This window comes from Mauremys reevesii, linkage group 3 (genome assembly GCF_016161935.1).
Source record: "Mauremys reevesii isolate NIE-2019 linkage group 3, ASM1616193v1, whole genome shotgun sequence".
Classification (NCBI taxonomy): Eukaryota; Metazoa; Chordata; order Testudines; family Geoemydidae; genus Mauremys; species Mauremys reevesii.
Window position 1 is genome coordinate 43779900 of NC_052625.1, and position 24523 is coordinate 43804422.

The following is a 24523-nucleotide window of genomic DNA, read 5'->3' on the forward strand; positions in this document are numbered from 1 at the left end:
CTAAATTTTGCGCACACAATGTTAATTTCTGCAAAATTCTGCATGTGCAGTGGCACAGAATTCCCCCAGGAGGAATACAGGATGACGACCTATCACTATGGTCAGTTACTCAGTTACCTTAGATGGCAGAGGTCTCTGTGATGGATCAGAAGGTTCCACCCTTGCTGATGAACCATGGGGTATCATGTTGGTAAATTTTTTTATATTTTCAGTCTCTTTAAAACCTAGGAAATTGCAAACTATGTAAAATAACATTATTAAAGTTGCAAAAGCCAAGCACTCACAAGTTAGGAAATGCCAGAATTAGGATTGCCTATGCAACCCTAATTCAGCGCTCTGGTGCATATGCATTGATAGACTTCAGTTGCATGATCACATACTGTTTTTTCCACAGGAACTCTGCCTCATTCCATCAGTGTGCCAGATGGAACTGCTTTGGAGATGAATCAGAGTTGTGTAGTAAAGAAGGCTGTTGTCTGTAGGACCCCTGCCTCATTTGTTGTAGAAACTGAAAAGTGTATATTGCATGAGTTGGGGGGTTGCAGGAATAGAAAGGATAGTTTCATTATTAAGACAGTTGAATGCTGCCCTGGAAAATTGGATTCTGTTCCTGCCTGTGCCACACAGATCCTGTGTGATGCTGAGCAAATCACTTAAACCAAACTTTTCAGAGATGCTCCCTCATCATGTGTTCCTCAATTTCTGTCTTCAGGCCCTGGACCCTGATTTGCAGATGTGCATTGACTGCATTATGAAGTCAATGGGAGCTGCATTAGAATATTTCAAGTGCTATAAAATGCAAAATATGGCAAAAAATCAGGTACTAACCATCTCAAATGGGCACCTGAAATGAATGGATTTTTTTTTTTTACTTTATGCCCCATCTGTAAAATGGGGATAACACCTCGTGTCTCAGGAATTTTGTAAAGATAAATTAATGTTGTGAAGATCTTGAATAGGATATATAGCCAAGACCTAATATATATAAACTGTATATATGAGTACTTTAGAAAAGCTATAAGGAAATTAATTGTATTTGTAGTAAGAGTTGAATAGTATGTTGTAAATACGGCCTAGAACCACACATTGAACAATGGAGACAAAATCCTGTGGGCTGAATGAAGCTGAGGTCCTGTAGGAAAAACAGTGATCATGTTATTAAAAGCTGTGTCATAATGCATACATACAAAGGGTGGAGGTGTGGGAATTAGGGTTGCACAGCCAACCTTAATTCTGGCATTGGTAGGGCTGTCCAGAAGACAGTTCAATTTCATGGAATAATTAAATGTTTCAAACTTTGTTCCTTCTGTATTAGAATGCATTCAGAGTAATCTGGGATGGAAAACCCTGTTCTCAGAGCAGAGGACTTGAACCTGGGCCCTAACCACCAGGCTGAAGAGTCTCTCTCTTTCTGTTTCATATTTTGAGCAGAGTCCATTCTAGACCGAGAAATCTTCCTTTGAAACATTTCCGTTTCAGCAAGACAGTATTTTGGATGGATTTTTTTTTTACCAGCTCTAATGCTTCACTTCGCAACCTTAAATTTTTTTAAATGTAGAATATATAGAGACTAAGGAGCCTAGATCTATGTAAAGCATATTTTATAACCTGCAACTTTTTTTTAAAGCGTTAGAGGTTAGGAAACTCCATCATTTTCATAGTGTGTATGCTAACATTTCTCTAACTTAGTTGAAAATACAGTTTTTGTAATGGAACCGTACTCTTTAGAGTTTGAAAGACATATTAATATGTTAAAGGTTGACGACAGACCTATCCAACAACTGACTTGTGAGCATAACTCTAACTCTAAGGCTTTACTGCCCTTTTCGAGTAGCTGTAGAAATGACCTCGTTTTCTCTTTTGTGTAAGCTGTTGGTAAAATATGCTTGCATGGTATTCAAAAGCTGTGTCCTTTAATCACCTACCTCTTCTAACTTTTTAAGGGCAATAATGAACAACCTGTTCAGACCAGTAAAATAGGGCTGGGTAGAAGAGAGTATCAGAGCTTACAGCATCGCCATCACTCGCAGCGTTCTAAATGTCGTCCGCCTAAGGGCATGTATCTGACCCAGGAAGATGTGGTAGCAGTTTCCTGTAGCCCCAATGCAGCCAACACAATTCTTAGACAGCTGGACATGGAACTAATCTCATTGAAGCGCCAGGTACTTTGGGTCATCTGTCTTGTTTTGTTTGCTGTGAATTCCTGAGACTGTGTATTCTCCTAATCCAGTGGTTCTCCACCTATTTACCATTGCGGGCTGCATATGCAGCTCTCTGTGTTATGTGGGCCACATCCACACTAATATATTATCAGTTTGTCCCTGAGGATGTCACATGGGCCACAGCTATGTGCTGAATGGGCCACAGGTTGAGAATCATTGTCCTAATCCCTCTATGGGGTTTCTGAAATCCATGTATCAGTTACTTCAACACAAGTGTCTTGTTAAATTGATTGTTCTTGTTAATTCTACACTGATAACAGGTTGGAAGTTAGAAAATAGCCTGTTCTGTTTTAACGCTACCCTTGCCCACTATTGAGGATATAATTTTGTGGGACTACCTCTTTCTAAAAACACATGTACATTTAATTCTTGTCAAGGGGTAATCCTCCCAACAGCTTCTTAATTTCTATGTTGGAGGGAAATAGAATCTTATTGTATTTTAACATCTATTCTGAGTTTAAACTGAATAAAATCTAATAGGGGATGGAAGTGATATGTTTGTTTATCGTATATTATAACTTTTTTAGTGTGTGTGTAGGATGGGGGAATCCTCAAAACATTGGAAAAATCGTGGATCAAGATACATTTCTGTTTAAAATGCTGGAAGGGGTGCAGCTCTTTCTTTTGCCTAGACTGAGTGCAGCAGAGTTTATCTCCATACTCAATGCCTTCCCATGCATTCAATCCCTTGCATGCTGTCAAACCAGCCATGCAAATCCATTTTCTTATATACACCGCTACCTTGATATAATGCCACCTGATATAACACGAATTTGGATATAACGCGGTAAAGCAGTGCTCAGGGGGCGGGGGCAGGATTGCGCACTCTGGTGGATCAAAGCAAGTTCAATATAACACGGTTTCATCTATAACCTGGTAAGATTTTTTTGCTTCCAAGGACAGCGTTCTATCAAGGTAGAGGTGTATGTGTTCATCTGTGCATTGCGTCAGCACATTTTAATTGGTTAATAGTGATGTGCAAGTGTGAGTTAGAAAGTACACCTTTGTAAACAAAAATTAATCTCTAACTTTAATGTGTCAAAATAATTCCAAAATGAACTATATCAGGAGATCATAACCTGAAGCTAACAAAACCGATAAAAAGCAGTCTGCAACAAGAAAGTAACTAGAAATATCTCAGCACTTTTTAGAGTTCTGTTGGGGAAGGAGAGAACCTAGTCTTCTGAGAAACAACTTATGTATAGAATTTCTCTCACTCAGTAAAAGTGTAAGAGCAGCAAATGAAAAGATGTTTGTAGAATCCTGAAATATTTCTTACTCTATACAGACATGCAATTTTGTGAAAGTTAGCTTTTATCTTCCTCTTGGTTTGTCATAATCCTGGTGCACAAATTTTAACCAGCCTTTCAAAGAACGCTGTCTTAGTCGTCTCTCTCTCATTCACTCTCCAGGGTAAAATATGATTTGTCTGTGAAGCAGACAAAAGTTAAAAGTAGAGAAGCATTAAACCATAATGTTTACTTCTGTAATTTAAGAGGCATACTTGTAGCAATCCTAGTGGAACTGTTTGTATGAAGTGATCAGCTTTCTTTGTGGAGCTGATTAACTTTTTTTTTTTTTTTTTTAAATCAAGGTTCAAAATGCTAAGCAAGTAAACAGTGCACTGAAACAAAAAATGGAAGGTGGAATTGAAGAATTCAAACCTCCTGAGGTAAATTAATATAATGTGCTAGAATGTGTGGCATTGCTCTTGGATTGGCGGGAAGATACATTAAAGTATAGTTTGAGTCATTTGCTGCTTCACAGTGTGTGTGTTTCAGAGAACCAACATATTTACCATTGCATGAATTTCAGTGTTCCATTCATGCAATGGTAAATATGTTGGTTCTCTGGAGGAAGTGAGCAAAATATGCTTTTCTCAATCTTTTAAATGGGAGGTAAGTGGGAGTGGGTAGAGGGACAATAGAAGCAGTGAGGTTAGCATGATTATACATGAAGTTAGGGAGCTGGATCATGTGCCATTACAAACCAGCTTTTCTGGTGAAATTGTCAGCTAATTAGTTTCTACTTTCACCAGCATGTCATAAGCATTGGGGTGGGGTTTTTTGTTTTTTCAATTACTGAAGCTACTCTTTTAATGGTGAGCATATTGATTGAAAATGCAAAATAATTTAGAAATTATTTTCTAATAATACAACTTAGTATTAAACAGTAAACTAACAAAATGTTTTTACCTTCATGAAGATGATTATTACCCTGTGACAATTGAGTCTTTGCAATTGAGTCTTACTGCAAACAGGGAAAACTATCAAAGAAATTCAGGCATTAAAATATGTTTTTATAATGATTTTCAGATACTTTACAGTGTGTTTGGAATGTGCTTTAATGACCTTAGTGTGCAATTTCTCTAATTTTAATAGTTGAATCAGAAAATCAATGCCCGTTGGACTACAGAAGAGCAGCTTCTTGCAGTACAAGGTATGTTACAAAAAAGTAGTAATGACTTATAACTATTAAAAATCTTGTGACCTGCAGATTTCTTCAAAATTGGGCCTGTGCCCTTTTTCTGCTTCTATGTATAAAGAACACCAGAGAAAATGCTTTGTTTTCCTTTAAGGTAGCTGGGGAGGCAGATTCCTCTTCCCCCCCCCCCCCTTAGAAATGTTGGGAATGTAAAGTCTCTGGCTTTGTTGGAAGACCAATGGAACACACACGATTTTTGTTCTTGTTGTAAGCTCTTTCTTTAATTGAAGGGGTGTGAGTGGTATATACTCTACATTGAGTAGATTCAGAGTTTGGTCATTGAAGTTAAATGGGTGTTAATTTTTTTTTTTAAAGCCCACTGGTGTTCTAAGCAGTCTGACTAAAAATCCCTTTTCTTAATATATAAATTACACCATCACAAGTCACTAACTCTTCTTCCTGGTCTTCTAGACTAAACAGACGTGAAAGTAGGAAACAAGTAGGGAAAAATATTTTTCGGTCTGCCTTTAAACATCCAAAAAGAAGCAAAAAGGCAGAAGCCCAATTTCTTTCGTTTGCAGGTCACCTTTAACTAGGCATGAAGAGACAAGATACAGTCTTCCCATCCAACATCCTGCTGTGAAAGTTTGAGGCTGGAGACAGATGCTGTACTAACACATTTTCTTAGTGGCTAGCAGTGCACTTTACCAACAGGATATTGGGTACAGTTAACATGCAATAATCTCTTTATCTAATGAAAACTCTCAGATTGTTATCTTGTTAAAACAGTGCACTGCACAGTCCAGAAAAAGCATTCAGATGGAAATATAAGCATAAAAATGAAACACAGTGTATAAACTTCAAAGTGTGATAAGTTGCATCTCTTGTTTTTTCTGATACTATTCATCAGCTCAATATTACTTCAGTGAAGTAATTGAGCTAGTTCTCTACATCAGTGGTTATCAAACCCCCCCCCCCCCCCCCCCCACGGACCACTTGAAAATTGCTGAGGGTCTCAGTGGACCACTTAATGATTTTTCCAAATGTTGTTTGTACTGTTAGCTAACTGTTGTAAAGCGCTTTGGATAAAAGTGCTATATTACAAAAACCCCTTAATTGTTTTTTGTTCTGCAAATAAAAGCACACAATTCATATTTTAATATCAGTAGTCTTACCTTTCTAATGCGATGAATGTTCTCTCCCCTGCTGCGGCAGCCCCCTGGCTGGGAAGGATGGGGGTCTCCCCTGCTGCGGCAGCCACTGAGCTGGAGCTGTGAAGGAAGGGGGGATCTCTCCCCAGCAGCTGCAGCCCTGGAGCTGGGGAAAGTCACCTCTCTCTGGCCTGCATGTCCCAAATTCCCCCCACCCCGTCTTCTCACCCCACTGCCCCTTCCCACATCCCCTCTACTCCCCCCAAGGCCACCACCTTGCCTTACATTTGCGTCCTCTCCAGAGTCCAGGCACCTAATTAGTGGAGCCACACCTGCACGGCTCCACTAATTAGGTGGGTGGCCCGTCATATTTTTTTTTATGTGCTGCGGCCCAGGCGTGCACCTTAGAGGGAACTATCCATGGACCACCTTAATGGAAGTGGTCCGCAGACCACAGGTTGAGAACCTCTGCTCTACGTTGTTTACTGGCTTTAAAATAATGCTTAGACTAATTAGTATAACTTGCCCCATGATTTGTTAGAATATCCTAATGTATAAGTTACTGAATATTCAGTATTTGATAACTTTTAGTATTCTGACTCTACTTCAAAAGTTAGGATTCTTTCAAAAGTTGAATGGTCTTTATTTCGTTTATACGCGACCAGTAAACTGTTATAGTGCTTTCTAGTACAGAATTGGTTACTTTGAGTAAGTCCTCGTATTTTTTTGGTGAACATAGTTTTGAAATGGCTGAGAAAAAACACAGCTTTGATCATGCTCAGTCATTTTTCATACAATTTGGTCTGCAAAAACCTAAACGACTGTTTGCAAGTACAGAACCCATTACATTTGATGGAGCATGATGGGGGCATGACACTAACTTTCTGAAATCAAATTGCTGCAAGTACATAAACTACTAGACCTATTCCATGCTTAGGAAATGTGACCCAAATAAGATCACTGCAAACTCTCTTTCTGAATGTTTGACTCTGTATATTGCAGTGGTCCTCAAACTGTGGGGCATGCACCTTAGGGGGGGCATGGAGGAACATTTGGGGTGGGGGTGGGGCATGTGGCAGGGCCCAGGCTAGCTCTTATGGGGGACGAGAAGGGAGCGCCACCCAGCCCTGCCCCAGATGCAGCTGAGTGCCCATCTGCAGGCCCTCTCACCCCTATTCCCTCTCCATCCCCATTCCCAGTTCTACCCCCAGCTCCGCTGTCAGCCCAAGCTCCATGCCGAGACAGCTGTACAGTAATGGAGTGGGGATGCAGAAAGATTCCATTACTGGTCGCGGGGGCATGACGGGAAGAGATAAGGCACCACTGGCATATTGGCTCTGGGACTACTGGGGGAATTCTGTGCAAGAGCAGAATTCATGTCCCCTGCACATTTTACTCTTCCCTGCAGAATAATTGATTCACGCGCCCCTTCCAGGCAGTGGTCCTGAACAGGTCATCTGATTTGGGCATCAGGAGCAGCCAGGGAAGATGTAAATCACCACCTCAGGGAGTGGGACTGGGCATGTGTACAAGACTCTGTCCCTCTCGCTTGCTATCGCGATGTGCCTGGAGCCAGAAGGGGGCAGGCCTGGGGACACCTGGCTGGTAGCTTCTACCATGTGCCAGACTCCAGCCGCTAGTCCTGCGGGGCGACAAGACTTATTCTTCCCCTGCACCGGCTGCTCCTGGGGCCAGGTCCAACCCAGCCCCAGGAACCTCCCCCGACTGCAGGAAGCTCCACACATGCACTCCACCCCCTGCTTCTTGCCCCCATTGCTCCCCAGCTGCGGGGGAAGAGGTCACTGTACAGCAAGCTGCTCCCCCATCCTCCCAACCCCCATGCCTCTAGACCTTCCACCCACCCTGCCAAGCCCCATCCCACTGAGCTGCACCCAGACTCCCACCCCACCAGCCCCCCTTCACCTTGATCCCCCTGCTGAGTCCCATTTCCCCTGCACCTTGACCTTCCAACGAACCCCTGTGCATCCAAATCTCCCCCCCACACACACACACACACAGCTGGACTTGGACCTCCCACCAAGCCGCCCACACCCAAATTGCCCCACACAGAACCCACTCACCCCACACCTGGATCCTCCCACACTAAGCCCCTCCACACTTGGAGCCTGCTGGGTTGAGTCTGCTTGCCCCACACCTGGATCAGGTGGCAGGGCTGGGCTTGCATGTGAGACTCTGTCCCTCTTGCTTGCTATTGGCATGAAGGGGCAGGGTCCCAGGGTGTTTCTGGGTCAGGCCTTGCCCTTGCGCTGTGTCAGGGTCGGGTGCAGTCTCACTGCCGACTCTGTGTCCCAAAGGGGGCAGGGGGCTGCAGAGTGATCCCCCACCTCTGTGCAGCCAGTGGCCTGCGCTCCCTGCTGCATGCTGGAACCTCCACTCCCATTGCCCTTCTAATCTATTGTCTGCAACAATTTCAGTTCTAGTCCAGTGACTGTACAGTGATATGCTGAGTACTACTTAGCCATGCCATTCACTAAGGCCTCAATCTGGCAAAGCGTTAGTTTTAATGGGGATACTCAGGTGCTGAACTCTAGGCACACATTTAAGTGCTGTGCCAGATCATGGCTTAACTTCACTCCTAAGGATGTGCTGCCTTTTAGGGTATGTCCGCACAGCAAAGAAAAGCGCCCCACTGGCCCATGCCAGCCAACTCGGGCTCGTGGGGCTTGGGTGCTGGGCTGTTTCACTGCTGTGTAGACTTCTGGACTGGGGCTAGAGCGTCTACTTTTTGAGCTTCATTTTATAAGACTAGGCAAATTATCAAGCTTAATCAGTCTCCTGGGTGGAGAGGTGGAAAGCTTTAGGAAATAACTTAAGGTAGTGTTTGAAACTTGAAAGGTAATCGTGTTAGTCTGGATCTGTAAAAGCATCTGAAGAAGTGGGTATTCACCCACGAAAGCTCATGCTGCAGAACGTCTGTTAGTCTATAAGGTGCCACAGGATTCTTTGTTGCTTTGAAAGGTAATGAGTAGTCTGTGCACCAGTTCACCATTATATGACCTAGAAAGCTGATAGTCTCTTTCAAGATAAATGTGTGCTTTGTCAGTATGTTAGGTGTTCTCTGTCTTCCAATGAAGATTTAAGAGTGCTGTACTGAAGTCTTGTAACACTATTGGATATTTACTAGTATGCTAAAAGGAATCTGAAAGGAACCTGAACCTCAGTGGTCAAATGAGAGAAATGCATTTCGTATTGTTATCCTTTTGTTCACTTAATGAATTCTGCAAATTGGTAAATAAGTCACAATGGGTCTTCTAATCATCTGTGTGAGTTAGGGCTAATCTGTACTAGAAGCACTACGTCTGCACAGTTGCAGCATGTCTGATCAAGATGCTCTATGCCGACAGGGGAGAGTTCTCCCTTCGGCATAATAAATCCACCTCCGCAAGAGGCGGTAGCTATATTGGTGGAGAATCTCTCCCACTGACATAGACTTTAAGGTCAGAAGGGACCATTATGATCATCTAGTCTGACCTCCTGCACAATGCAGGCCACAGAATCTCACCCACCCACTCCTGTAACAAACCCCTAACCTATGTCTGAGTTATTGAAGTCCTCAGATTGTGGTCTGAAGACCTCAAGCTGCAGAGAATCCTCCAGCAAGTGACCCCTGCCCCATGCTGCAGAGGAAGGCGAAAAACCTCCAGGGCTTCTGCCGATCTGCCCTGGAGGAAAATTCCTTCCCGACCCCAAATATGGCGATCAGTTAAACCCTGAGCATGTGCGCAAGACTCACCAGCCAGCACCCAGGAAAGAATTCTCTATAGTAACTCAGATCCCAACCCATCTAACGTCCCATCACAGACCACTGGGCATACTTACCTGCTGATAATCAAAGATTAATTGCCAAAATTAGGCTATCCCATCATACCATCCCCTCCATAAACTTAGCAAGCTTAGTCTTAAAGCCAGATATGTCTTTTGCCCCCACTACTCCCCTTGGAAAGCTGTTCCAGAACTTCACTCCTCTAATGGTTAGAAACCTTCGTCTAATTTCAAGTCTAAACTTCCTAGTGTCCAGTTTATATCCGTTTGTTCTTGTGTCCACATTGGTACTAAGCTTAAATAATTCCTCTCCCTCCCTGATATTTATCCTTCTGATATATTTATAAAGAACAATCGTATCCCCCCTCAACCTTCTTTTGGTTAGGCTAAACAAGCTGAGCTCTTTGAGTCTCCTTTCATAAGACAGGTTTTCCATTCCTCGGATCATCCTAGTAGCCCGTCTCTGAACCTGTTCCAGTTTGAATTCATCCTTCTTAAACATGGGAGACCAGAACTGCACACAGTATTCCAGATGAAGTCTCACCAGTGCCTTATATAACGGTACTAACACCTCCTTCTTTGCTGGAAACACCTTGCCTGATGCATCCTAAAACTGCATTAGCTTTTTTAACGGCCATATCACATTGGCAGCTCATAGTCATCCTGTGATCAACCAATACTCCGAGGTCCTTCTCCTCCTCTGTTACTTCCAACTGATGTGTCCCCAGTTTATAACTAAAATTCTTGTTATTAATCCCTAAATGCATGACCTTGCACTTTTCACTATTAAATTTCATCCTATTACTATTATTCCAGTTTACAAGGTCCTCCAGATCTTCCTGTAGGATATCCCGGTCCTTCTCTGTGTTAGCAATACCTCCCACCTTTGTGTTATCCGCAAACTTTATTAGCACATTCCCACTTTTTGTGCCAAGGTCAGTAATAAAAAGGTTAAATAAGATTGGTCCCAAAACTGATCCCTGAGGAACTCCACTGGTAACCTCCTTCCAGCCTGACAGTTGACCTTTCAGTACGACCCGTTGTTGTCTCCCCTTTAACCAGTTCCTTATTCACCTTTCAATTTTCATATTGATCCCCATCTTTTCCAATTTAATAATTCCCCATGTGGAACCGTGTCAAATGCCTTACTGAAATCGAGGAAAATTAGATCCACTGCGTTTCCTTTGTCTAAAAAAATCTGTTACCTTCTCAAAGAAGGAGATCAGGTTGGTTTGGCACGTTCTACCTTTTGTAAAACTATGTTGTATTTTGTTCCAATTACCATTGACCTCAATGTCCTTAACTACTTTCTCCTTCAAAAATTTTTCCAAGACCTTACATACTACAGATGTCAAACTAACAGGCCTATAGTTACTCGGATCACTTTTTTTCCGTTTCTTAAAAATAGGAACTATGTTAGCAATTCTCCAGTCGTACGGTGCAACCCCTGAGTTTACTGATTCATTAAAAATTCTTTCTAATGGGCTTGCAATTTCATGTGCCAGTTCCTTTTAATATTCTTGGATGAAGATTATCTGGCCCCTCCGATTTTGTCCCATTAAGCTGTTTGAGTTTGGCTTCTACTTCAGAAGCTCCTCATTAGCCTTATTAAAGACTGAGGCAAAGTATTTATTTAGATATTGGGCCATGCCTAGATTATCCTTAACCTCCACTCCATCCTCAGTGTTTAGCGGTCCTACTTCTTCTTTCTTTGTTTTCTTCTTATTTATATGGCTATAGAAACTTTTACTATTGGTTTTAATTCCCTTTGCAAGGTCCAACTCTACATGGCTTTTAGCCTTTCTCACTTCATCCCTGTATGTTCTGACCTCAGTAAGGTAGCTTTCCTTGCTAATCCCTCCCATCTTCCACTCCTTGTAGGCTTTCTGCTTTTTCTTAATCACCTCTCTGAGATGCTTGCTCATCCAGCTTGGTCTATAACTCCTGCCTATGATTTTTTTCCCCTTTCTTGGGATGCAGGCTTCTGATAGTTTTTGCAACTTTGACTTGAAGTAATTCCAGGCCTCCTCCGTCTTTAGATCCACAAGTTCTTCAGTCCGATCCACTTCCATAGCACTGTCCACACTGGTGCTTAAGTAGGTGTAACTTATGTTGCTCAGGAGGGTGGCGTATTCACACCCCTGAGCGATGTAAGTTATGCTGAAGTAAGTGGTAGTGTGGACCTGGCCTTAGTGAAGCTCTCCTGTTTTACCTGTCATAATAGACAGGGCATAAGACTGAGTACTGGAGGGAGCATACTTTGAAAAGGTGTAGCTATATATCACTCTTTCTCATCTCCTGCCATTGTCAGTGCACAGAGCAAATGGTTGTCTCTCTCTTGCCCAGACTTACCCTCTTTAGAAACACTACTGCTCCCTCTTGCACACTGTGACTCCCTGCAGCCAGATCTCTCTTCTCTTCTCCTCCTCCTCCTCTTCCCCCCTTCCCCCCCCCCCCCGCAGATCTCTATGTGGGGAGCAGGAGTTTACTAGTACATATGTGCAGAACCAGCCATAATTTTATTTGACCCTTAATAGCTAAAACTGAAGCTTCAACTTAGCTTCAACTGTAGTTAAACTACTTATTGCACTGACTTTTCTTTTGTACATTCACTGCAGCGAACAAGACACTGCATATTAGAAGCACTTATTCAAAAAGAAAAGTAGAAAGAGCAAAGTTATATCATTTTTATCAAGTTACTAAGAGCATATATTTCAGATTTTCTAATTTGAATCTCTCCTTCTGTATCCTTTACTTCACCTTTCTGAAATAAGACATTACATCTGGCATATAATTTTCTGCTATTGGGGGAGAAAATGCATGTCCTTTAAGTACTATAATGGATTCTGAATGGGTAAAGTCATCAGCAATTTTCCACATTACATAAGTCAAATCTTATTTTGCTCATGACATGAAAGGTTCCCTAGCAGAAAGCAAAAATCATATAACTGTCTCCAGTTTATGGATTACTGCAGAGTAATTTTTATCCCAGGCTATAAAATACAAGCAGGTCTGTCTCTGGAGGCTGAAAGCTACAAAACTCTTGGACTCCTTGGGTATCAAAAATATCATTTTTAGTACAGTAGCTAAAAGCAAAGCTCCAGAGTGCAGGAGAACATGAGGATTTTCCCCTTGAGAACAGGAAAGAGGAGAAACTTCAGGGTTACCATTAATGTATTAAAAGGAGAGAGACTCAAATATCTTTGTTTTTAAGAAAATGGAAACTGAATTGAGGGAGAACTGGTAAACTTCAATATGTAACTTTGAGATGACCTGATTCAGGTATTTAAAATGCATGTATTTTGTTTATTTGATCGACCATTCCTTGATAACTGACATCAAGGTTACAGATGGAATTTTTCAGTGTTAGTATATTGTGTTAGGAGAGAGAAGCACACAGAGCCAGCCTTAATGTATTTGAATGGGCAAGTAAATTTTTTCCACAAAATCGGGTATAACTGACTTTTTTATGCCAAAAGCAGTTTTAGGATTTTGAGGAGGATGAGAAATAAGTTGAGGCACTCCCAAATCAAACTAACTGACATAAAAATGAATGAAAGGGAGAAGAGTTGAACTATTCATAGACTCCCACTGCGGGAGAATTGGGTCTCAGCTGCTTTTGCTGAGAGCTATTTTGCCAACACTTTTTTTTTTTTTTTTTTTAGGGCAGTTGTTCCAAATAAGCCCAGTGAATATCTGCCAATTTGTCCTATATTCAGAGGGCTGTTCCCCCATTTCATAAATAGCTAAATGACAGGCTATTAGCCTGTTCCCCTTAGGGCACAAAGGAAGTGTCAGAGGCAGGATTAGAATTCTAGTGTCCTAGCTCTGCCTTGTGCTGAGTCAGTAGACTCATGCTATTGAACTCTGCTGCTCCTTTCAGTCAGATGCCACATGGGCTCTTGGGAAAAGCGCTAGCTTAGCATGCAGCTAGCTGCGGGAAGCCTACAAAGAAGACTTGTAACCATCAGTTGAAGGTCAGAGAGTACTGTTCTCTTCCCCCTCCAAAATATGAAATGATCTATTTCACACATCAGAGACCAGCCCTGTGTGGCTGTAGAGAGGGCCCTATCAATTACCAGGATATTTAGAAAAATCAGTAACAAACCCTAACCCTAGTGAATAATTTCCTTGCAAAGATAGCCTTGAAAGAATAAGAGTCAGTGTGTCTTCTGGGAATTTTTTTGGTTGGTTTGTTTGTTTATTTTAAATGGAAGCTACAGTCTACCTCCTAATGAAGAGGTCCTTAAAATTAAAGTGAGCCCTTAGCTATAGGCCCGAAAAGCCATATTTGTATACATACTTCACAAATAGCTGTGCTTGACTGATCCTTCACAGGTGTATTATTTACTTTTGCCTTTCAGGTGTACGCAAATATGGTAAAGATTTTCAAGCTATTGCAGATGTAATTGGCAACAAGACTGTTGGCCAAGTGAAGAACTTCTTTGTAAACTACAGGCGTCGGTTTAACTTAGAGGAGGTGTTGCAGGAATGGGAAGCTGAACAAGGAACCCTGGCCTCTAATGGTGATGCTTCTACTTTAGGGGAGGACACAAAAAATACTTCTAATGTGCCATCAGGAAAGAGCACTGATGAAGAAGATGAGGTGTGTTTTGTGTATCACTTACTAGTAAACATGAGTTGAGGAATAGCACTTAATTCAGTGAAATATAATGTAAGGTTAATCTGTGATACACTAGTGTACTTAAAGGCCTGATTTTGATCTTATAAGCTTCATTGGGAACAGGATTGGGCCTCTAATAGTGAATTTCTTATGACTGTATTTAATGTAAAAAAAAAAAGTAGATTTTCATCAATATTCTATTTTTAGTTCCACTATTCAGCAGTTTAGAAATTAAAATGCTCAGTAACTTTTGTTTTTTCAATGTCAAAAAAAAGCTTGTGCTTTCTATATAGTGGACACTGGCAACCCAAACTGCATTTTGTTCTGGACAGGATGGCTCTCTTTACATAACATTTTGTCTTTGTGTAGGGACAAGCCACGCAGATCACTCAGTGTTTAGGCCCTTCGCCTCCTGCACAGGCATCTGCTCCAGCAACCCCTGTAGCAACTTTGAACCAGCCTCCTCCGTTACTTCGTCCAACGCTTCCGGCTGCTCCTGCTCTCCATCGTCAGCCTCCACCACTTCAGCAACAGGCTCGATTTATTCAGCCAAGACCAACCCTAAACCAGCCCCCACCACCACTCATCCGCCCAGCTAATTCTATGCCTCCTCGTCTAAATCCAAGGCCGGTATTATCCACAGTCAGTGGCCAACAGCCACCCTCACTTATTGGAATTCAGACAGAATCACAGTCCACTCTGCACTAAAGAAGTGAAATAGGTCAGAACTATCGTAACTCCTTCGATTAAAATTTTATCAATGTCCACTTTTCTCAAATAATGAAGGGGAGAAAAGAGCAAGCCTTCCAAGGGATTGTGAAGCAGTTTTACACAGAGAAGCAAGCTAACAATCTTAGCAGTGGAACCACGTGAACGACTATCTATATAAAAGAATCTTCTGTGCAGAAGACTTGTACAGCAAAACAATGCCTACAGTTCAGCCCTTATCCATATGAATAACTGTCGAAGGAAGCTAATCTCTTAAGCAAATAAATGTTCTGTGCACCAAGATTTTGTTTAACTGATTTTTTTACTCTATTTATTTTATTAAAGTTCTTTATATTGAAACATCTTAGTACAGGAATGCAAAGAGTCTGGCAGATTTAGGAACTGTGACAACTCCTTAACTGACAGTAGAAATTAATGGGGGGGATTATTTTTTTTGTTTTCCTATGTTAGGAGTGCAAGAATTAATAGTTTGCAGTTCAGATATACAATAGAAGTATTTCATGCACTTTTAAACTATAGACTTTTTTATAGCTTTCTCAAAACAGACTTTATTTTCTTTTTAAAAAGATACTTTCTCATTAAATACTCCTTTTGAAAGAGTAATCCGAAGATCTGCTCAGCTATTGTACCAAACGTGTTAAATCTAGCAGTGTGTGTTCAAATCATATAAACCCTCTGATACCAGGCATCTGATTTCCTAGTGCAAAATTGTAGGAAGTGGATGTGCCAGCAACTTCCAGGTCCAAGGAGATGATGAAAAATACCAGTAATGACCACTGTTGTAATGTGGCTACTCCACTTATTACACTTACAGTTGAAGTACAGTGGTTTTTAATCCCTTTGTAAATGGTCATATCTAGAGTTACATACTCTATATTATTGCTCTTTACCTAAGCTTTAACTAAAATACTGGTAATGCCAATTAGCAGGGAATGTGTCCTCAAATGTTGTGATGGTAGGACTATGTGAAACAACCTTATTTCAGAGAAGGCTAAATGGTTATCTGAGCTTTCCCTTCCCCCATCTGGGTTTGTTTTGTTTTTATTTGTATTAAATCAAATATAAAACAATTAAATAGTAATGGAGGTCTGCATTTGGTGTTTATTGATCCTTCTAAAAATTTTGGTTAGGGGTTGGGGGACTTTACTGGAGAAACTAAATTATCCCAATTATCTGAAATTATAATTTGCGTCTTTAGTGACAAAAAGGTAAAATGTGAAGTTGTAAGTTTGTCAGCTCTCCTAAAAAAAACCTAGGCCAGAAACTTGTGTAAGGAAGTGTTTTTAAAATTACTGTTTGTTTGGGAGCCAGTGTGGACTGGGTCAAGCTATGGAAAAGTGTTTGCTTTTAAACACTGTGTCCTGCACCCATATTGACCACCACACTGTTCTAGAAGCTCTTTTAGCTGGAACAGTGTTTGAATATTTTAAGTATAATTCCATAACTGTCTGTTCTTGGCTTAACACAGACTGGGCCTTAAAAATAAACTGGATCTTCAGTTTGAAATTGGAATTTACAATCCTCAGTCTCCTACAAATTTAGTGGTTCAACTGTCCTGATGTTTTATGGTTTAACAGTTTTGCTGAAATCTTGTATCTGTGCAAAGGGAAGTTCTTGTAGAAGCCTTTTACCTACTACATTTGTAAGTTAAATATTAAAATCAGACATCTAGCCTTAATTGTGGTTATGGTGTCAACCCTACATAAAAACATTTTCTAGAAATGGTAAACTTAGGAGACTTTGTTTTTTGAAACATCTGTCTCTGCTAATGTTCTTAGCTCTGAGTACAAAAGTCCCTTTTGAGGGTTTTCTTTCACACCAAAATTAGATTCCCAGCCACCACATGGACATTAGATAGTGGTTATTCCAGAAAGAAAAGCAGCCTTGTAAAACAAACTATGAAGAGTTCTTTGTGATCGTTGGAACTTTTTGTTTGGGGAGGGTCAAAAGGGCCCCTCAAACAGCTACATGAAGTCTGGCTGACCTCCAGACTTTTAGGCTGACAAGAACCCTGTCTTGTGCATTTTTACATAACTGTTTAAATAAATATCTAATTTTAATTGTTACCTAAGTAGAATGCATCTTTCAGTATTTTTTTAAGTATTGATATCAAGTCTCCCTGGTGTGTGTACTGTACCTTTGCTAATTTTTGTCTTGTCTATTGTCAATAGAATTTCAGTATGCAAAATGTTGGGTGTTGCAGTACAGGTGGACACCACTGACTGCTATCAACTGTTCAGTACATTGTAATTCAATTTAATCCTGTTTAAATATTCTGTACCTAGGCAAAGGTGCTGTATTTGGGGGGCAAGGGTGTAGTGTACTTTAGTTTATGTACACTGTGGCACACAGTAGGGAAACTAGCAGTTGTTGTACTAAACAGATATGTACATAGCAATGTCCTTTTTATTGTGTGCTTTGCAGAATATGTGCATACAGTTTGCACGTCTCGTTTTGGGGTTGGGGGTTGTTTTTTTAAACAGTGTTTTTGCCTGGAAGAGTGATATGCTTGCTGCTTAATCAAAGGATTAAAGTTTTAAAGGAATCTGTGTCTTCTATTTTTATGTACCTTGTAATGGTCTGAAATTGTAGGGCCCTTATACTGTGATTATCTTCTAAATTCACTTATATTTTTTTAATAATTAGAAATAAAATTATACAATGGTGTTAATTTCAGTGGAGATTTTGTTTTTGCTATACCACTAATCTCCTGGTTTTGTCTTTTTATAACTAGTTTAGGAAATGAACTCAACTAATTTTCAGGTGGTCTTAATTTTGTCATGTTTAAGAAATATAAAATGATTGCACACTTTTATTAAGTTTGACAGAGAAAGTGTATTGTACATTGTTCAGAAACAATATAACTTTACAGCTCTCTTTTGTACTGTTTATTTTCAGTTAATAAAATGTAAACAGCAACTATTCAAAATGAATGGCAAAATTAAAAGTGCAAAGTATGATCTGGACAAAGTGTTTCTAGGTTCAAGAATCTGATTCATAGAAATGGAATATAGAGGCACACAACCTTCCAGTCTTAGTTGTTCAGCTTTAAATGACCGATTATGAATTGGAACATTACTATAAGACAGTCCCCACTTGGAAGAATTTACAGTCCATATAAAGTAAAACATGGAGCAAATGTTAAGTTATGGGGGAGGCTAGATGGACAGAGTGACATTGCAACTGTAAGAGGGACTCTTGGAAAAGTGTGGCTTGCGTATAAAGTTGACTGATATGGGCTTGTGTGCCTTGCCTGCAAAGGAGAGGAAGCAGCTTGAAAGAAGGTGTGGAGCTCAGAGCAAGGAATGAAGGGAATAATAAGAGGAATAGCTTGTGCTTGCAATAAGGAAGAGACTATAGGAAAGGCAAGGATCTTCAAAATGTGTTAAACTGGAAGGCCAGTGAAGGGATATGAAGGATTGCTCTGGAGTCTTTGTAAAAATTAATAAAGAGCAAATAGCCCTTTAAAAGAAATCACTAGTGTGCAAAACAACCCAAATTTTACATTAAAATAATAAAATGCTAACTTTAGTAAATGTAGTTAGATTACAAATTCTGCAGAGTCATACTGAGACTGAAAGTTGGTAAGAGTAAGAGCTGAATCCCTCTGGTTTGTGAAAGTAGTTACAGGAGGTCATGATAAAGACACTTGTCTTCAGAGAGCAGGACAGTAAGTGAAGGGTAATGGACAAAAGTAAGCTTCTCAATACAATATGGTTCTGCTAAAATTATATATACTAGTACAAATTAATATGAATCTTGGCTTTTTTTAAATGGCGAGAATAGGAAGCCACACTTAAGTGCTTTACAAGGAATTCTATTAAAGGGATGTTTTTGAAGTGCATGGAAGTTACTTGCATAGCTCTTCGGATACTATCAAAGTTGATGACTAAAATTGAACCTGCCTTTTAAAAAAAAACACAAAACATTATTTTCTTTTGTGTTCTCTACTAAATGTTCCTTAAATTAAGGAAGCTTTTGATGGAAGCCCTTTGAAGAGCTTGCTTCCTCAGTACCATTCTCCACCAGCAAGGATGCCTAACTTCAGATTGCTAAAGTCATTTTCAATGTTTTGGATCCTTTTGGATGCCTTAAAATTACTAGGAGATTCAGGGCAATAATTAATTTTGCTACTTCCTTTAGCAGGTAACTCACTTCAGTCTTTGAAAGGGAATCAACTTGGTCTGGTGGTGCTTTTCTATTGCTATGTACTATTATCGTGTTGTCTTTCATTCAAATCTGTCAGGGTGTTTAACAGATCTTAAAACTATGTATGTATGCTGGGTGCACTTCATCACTGAAAAACAGCCACTTCTGGGATAAAAATGAACATAATCTAAACAGCACATAGCAAAAGTAGAGTAGTAGTAGATTTGATTTAATTAGGAAATGCCTCTTGGTGTCATTTCTGCATCATACTGTTTATCAAGACATTTTGTGAAGTGGCTAGTATACTAGACTGCTTTCTCTATAAAATCAGAGTGGTTACATGCTACTATTGTTTAGCATTACTGGTTGTTGTGTTCCATGTACCCAGTTGCATTTTGGAAATGGGTGATATTTTCTCCTGGTTACACTTATTTCATAAGATTATTTGGAATTTTGGCTGGTGGCTTTAGTGATTTAACAGGTGTGTAATTTTTACATGGGAGTAGGACCTCTACAGGACTGTGAATAAAGTTACAATCATGTTTAAGCTTTTGCAGAAGCGGGGCCTTAACCAACCCCCACTGATGCAACTGTATAATTTAAGACCATTGTCTTTAGAGCTGAAAAATACGTGCCAGTTGTTGCTCACCCCACCCAGCTCTGCCCGACGATGTACAGCATGAGCTGTTACCGCACCTGCCGCGTGGGGTGATGCCGGAGACTCAGCGCGTACAGAGCTCCTTGGCTTTTCCCTGCACCCTCCAGGGCTTGTGGGGCTTAATCCGTCCATGCAGCGAGAGCGCTTTGAGCGCCTCTGGCGGACGAGGCTAGAGACGAGCCAGAGCTCGCGGGGTGGGGGTAGGGAACAAAGCCACCATGAGCCCTTTTCAGGAGGTTGCTTATTAAATGCGGCCTGCACTCTGCAAACCCCTCCCCGCTGCATGGCCCGCCCCTCCCCGGGGGAGCCGAGCCGAGCCCCGCGCGGGCTCAGGCAGAGGCGCGATGCCCCTTTCCCTCCCCAGCCCCCGAGGCAGCCGGGCGCGCAGTTGCCGTGAAACCGAAAGCAGCGAGTAGCAGCCAGCGCTTCCCTTCGCCGCGCCCCAGTGGCTGAGCCTCGCCGCGCCCTGCGCTGCGCTACCTTCCCCCCGCGGACGGGGCCGGGCTGGTGGCTGCGGAGCCACCGCGGCTGGCGGGAAAGTTTGCCGAGCCGGAGCCGGCTGCTGCCGGTGAGTAGCGCGCCAGCTGGCCGAGGCGTGCGGGGGTGGGAGGGGCATGAGCCCCGCAGCTCTGCGGGGGGGCCGGGGCGCGCAGAGAACAAAGCCCGGCTGCACTGACAGCTCCAGCCTCCACCCCACGTGCGAGGCGAGCGCCCTGCACCCGCGGGGCCGGGGCGCCAGCGACCCAGCTGCAGAGGAGGCGGCCTGGGCTGGGCTGGGCTGGCTGCCAGGGGCCGCCTCTGTGCTGCTCGCTCTCGGAGCGGGGCTTGGGCCGAGCCGTGGTGGGGCTTTGTGTCTGGCTCCACTGCCAGCCGCAGCCCGAGCCTGCTCTCGGAGGCAGGCGTAGCGCACCGGAGCCAGGAAATGCAAAAGTTCAGCTTCTCCTAGCAACGCGCCCGCCTGCTGCGGGGTGTGCGCCCCGGGGCGAGCCTGGCTGGGAACCCCTTGGGGGCCACCGGCGCAGCCCTTCCGCGCCTCGGAGTCCCGCTGCAAGTCGCCGAGCGCGTGGGCTGCACCGTGTTTGCAGAACTGGCCTTTTGCGTGCTTGGAAGTACCCGTTATTTCTTCTTCTTCCTTATAATCAGGCTGTGCTTTGTCTCGGCTAGCGCTCCCCTAATGCCCGGCAGCAGGTGCCCCGTCTGCTGGCGGGGAACACAGGCCGGAAATGCAGCTGTTACCGGAATATCTGAGCCATACAAAACTGGGAACCTTTTGAACTTATTGTAAAGTCAACTCTGGTACCATTCTGTTGTTTTAAAAAAATAGTTCTAGTAATGTTTATGCCTAGTTACTTTCTGGTAGGGCTCAAGGCTCTCTGAAGGAGTGAATTAGGGTCAGGGTTGAGACAGCCCAAACTGGATTAAATTAACACACACGTGCACCCTTTTTTAAGTAAGCAAAATTTACTTTGCAACAATATTCACTGTCTCCTGTTTTGCGGTGTCTCCTAACAGCTGCCAAAGCAGCAGCTTCCTATTGGATTGTCAGTCATTCTTCAATATAGCTAAGACACTAAATGCTCTCTAAAACGCCTTTCGAAGTGCTTTCCTCTTTTCTTATTAATTTAGATATAGCACTTATAATGCTTTGTAATTTTCTTTTTAGTGTGACAAGTCAACTTAAAAAACCTGAATACAGATAATGCACTATACAGTTCTTTATCTTCTCTCTTTTTGTGTTTATAAGGCCCTCATCACCACAGTATATGATTTCCTTTTTATTTATAAAAGCATAAATAAGCACCCATTTCCTGTGTTAAATTAGGGCACCTAACATCTTTAATTTCTCTTACCACCCTAATGAATACATACCAGCCAACAAAATAGAAGATCCCCAGGGCAGCTCTTTGCTGCTTTTCCAGGGCAGGTATAATACCTTCCCTCTAACACTTAGTGTGCCTCCTTCTCCCATAATGCTCAACGGAAAATGTGGGTGTTTTGTAGCATGCCCTGAAGGTTAACACATCTGGATTCTGGCAGATGAGGGGAGGAGAGCAAATTCAAAAGTGGAGGAACTCTCTTGATAAATGCCTTTTTAGCAGCTCTGACCTTTTGAAATTTTAGAGAATCTGCATTGTATTATGCAGTGGGGGATGTGGTTGTACTTGATTAAAGATATGCAAGGGGTGTGTTTACTTGTGAGGCACAAGGCTTTCATCAAGTAAACTACAGTCAGCCATCTGAGAACTGGCAGAGAGGAGCGCTGATATTACTGCATTTATTGAAGCTGGTTCTGCTTTGGTTTTCGTCCATTTGGCTGATGCTTCCTGGCATCAGCCAGTACAATTTTTCCTTTCATAAGTTCCTCTTACACATGGGGTGAATGAAAGGTTGCAGTGGTTTGTTTACTAAGAAATAATTCTGTCAAGGTATTCAGGTCAGTGGGGAGCTCTAGGCTGGGAACAATAATATATACTTGTATTTTTAAGCCATTTTATTTGAAGGTCTAAGAGCAACAGCACTGTACAAAAATTAACAAATAAGCAGAAAACTTCAGCTGTTCCATCACTTTATGGTACTGGAGGTATTAGCCTAGATAAATATCTTGTTTGCATTTGTATTTATTTTTTTCCTGTGGACTTCATTGATAAGTTCCTCTATGATTTGAGCTGATTAGCATCGTTAGTAGGGTGACTGGACAGCAAATGTGAAAAATCGGGTCGGTGGGGGGGTAATAGGAGCCTATATAAGAAAAAGACCCAAAAATCGGGACTGTCTCTATAAAATCAGGACATCTGGTCACCCTAATAGTTAGTGGGGCACATGGTATGCTGACTCTGAAATGATCCCTAGAGCAACTGACCTCTCTGTCCATGGTGCACTTAAAAACAGAAGACGAAAAGAATTATCCAGTGTTCAGAGTAGAGAAGTAGGCAGATCTGGGTCTGTTCTGAGTTTTACTATCTACTGACTGGATGACCATAGCACATCGTTTAGGTACATTGACCCCAGTCCTGCAAAGACTTAAGTACATGCTGAATTCTATGCAATGTTGGCCCAGTTAACTTCATGGAGACAGCTTATAGTGTGTTAAGTTAAATGTTTTTGCGTGTGTGTGTGTTCCTTACCTCACTTGGGTGCTGTAAGATTAAGTTCATTAATTGTAAATTGCATTGAGATCATTTAGTGGAAGGTAGTGTAGAAATGCAAAATAGAACTGTTATGCAAAAACCCCTAGTGACTACATAAACCACAAGGAGAAGAGCAACCTACAAGCAAGTTTCATCCAACGCAGTCATTATAAAATACAAACACCCAGTCATATTTCATTTTTCAGTCTTTGCTATTTTGGGACATATTCTGGTTTAAGATACAAAGTTACCCTTGTTAAATCTGGGGTAACTGGATTTGTGCCTACAGAGCCAGGATATGGCCCTTAATAATATATCAAAGAATAATAAATTATAAGCTATTGTTTACTATTCCCTGAAGTATAATAGATATATCTCACAACTACTTAAATCAGAAATGTAATGGATGACCATACAAATGTGGGCTGCTTGCTATTGTCTGTGAAATCCACCTCTATTTATCTCATCGATGACCACTGTCCTCAGACTATGTATTATGGCTTTTCTTCCTCCCTCAAGGACCAATGGTCAGAACTCCATGTGGACCATGTTGGGGCTGTGCCCAGGGCTGGCCAGAGGAGGTCACTCAAGAAAGAAGCCAGATGTAGGATCTTCCTTCCCAATGAGTAGAGCTCTGCACAGACACAACATTTGTATCCGCAGCCGTGGATACACACGGATTTGCAGGGCTCTACCAATGAGAAATGGGTTGGTAAGGCCACTGTATCTAAACCAGTGGTTCTCAACCTATTTATCGCTGGGGGCTGCATATGTGTTACTGGGGCCACAGGTTAAGAATCACAGCACGCCCCTCCAAAAAAAAAATCCCCCACAGTTGCCTATGCCCAGCATCCTCCGCCCAGAGACTCCTCCACAGAGCTGGCCCAGGAGCAGAGTCCTGGTTGCGGGGCTGGGCAGCAGCCGGACCTGTCTCATGACCTGCCAGGACCCAGACCCCTGGCACCTGGCCTGGAGCAGAGTGCCCGGTGCAGGCCAGCAGTCAGGACCCAAGGTGCAGGGCCAGGAGCAGAGCCCCACCTAAAATCTGGGGGTGCTGCAGCTCCCCTCACCCCCTTGCTTCTCAGAGTGGATGCCACAAATCTGCTCAGAGACCTACTCTCCTGCCCCCTGCGGCGCTTACCTGTCCCCTGCTGGCAGGAGCGCTCATGCAGGCTTCCAGACGCTGTCTCCCCTCAGCCAGCCCCCTTTCAGATCAGAGCCGCAAATTTTGAATTTTTTTAGCATGCAGCTGGGCCGCAGCTGTGTGCTAATTGGACCGCATTGGGCCGTGGGTTTAGAACTGCTGATCTAAATGTTAAGTCCCCTGCAGTACAAAACAGTAAAGCTGCCTCCACAGAGTGTGTCTGTTCCTGCTCCACAGTCTTCAGAAAGGATTCGTTCCCCTTCTCCCAGCAGAGGTCCCTGGTGCCCAGTCAAATTACTTGTGCTGGCTGCTAAGGAGAGGGCTTTGCTCAAAATAACTGGCTTGCATTTACTTTGTAAATGATTGAGAGTAAAATTATAGCCCTCTAATCATACAGTATGTATGATGATAAACAAATATGCTTTCTTATTAAATATCCTTCTCTGTTTACCATGCACAGTATTTTGAAGATGGTCTGTCTGATTTTCTTCAGATTTTTTTTAAGCTAATA

The 24523-nt window shown here is 42.2% G+C and overlaps 2 protein-coding genes across 8 annotated transcripts in view; both read left to right on the forward strand.

The window, feature by feature from the left end:
- The window catches only part of RCOR3 (REST corepressor 3), a 38510-nt gene extending 21511 nt beyond the window's left edge, over positions 1–16999 (forward strand). For 2 of the 4 annotated variants that reach the window (XM_039529789.1, XM_039529791.1), the window contains exons 8-12: positions 1944–2162; positions 3817–3894; positions 4604–4661; positions 13945–14186; positions 14574–16999. In XM_039529789.1, the coding sequence (XP_039385723.1) occupies positions 1944–2162; positions 3817–3894; positions 4604–4661; positions 13945–14186; positions 14574–14912 (936 nt within the window). In that variant the 3' untranslated portion in view covers positions 14913–16999. Of the gene's footprint in view, positions 1–1943; positions 2163–3816; positions 3895–4603; positions 4662–5227; positions 5643–13944; positions 14187–14573 lie in introns of those variants that run through there. The other 2 variants (XM_039529793.1, XM_039529792.1) reach the window with 2 other exon arrangements.
- Positions 17000–20112: 3113 nt separating this feature from the next.
- The window catches only part of TRAF5 (TNF receptor associated factor 5), a 34877-nt gene continuing 30466 nt past the window's right edge, over positions 20113–24523 (forward strand). For 3 of the 4 annotated variants that reach the window (XM_039533091.1, XM_039533092.1, XM_039533090.1), the window contains exon 1: positions 20113–20308. The gene's annotated coding sequence lies outside the window, so the exon portion shown is untranslated. The remainder of the gene's footprint in view (positions 20309–24523) is intronic. The other variant, XM_039533093.1, reaches the window with a different exon arrangement.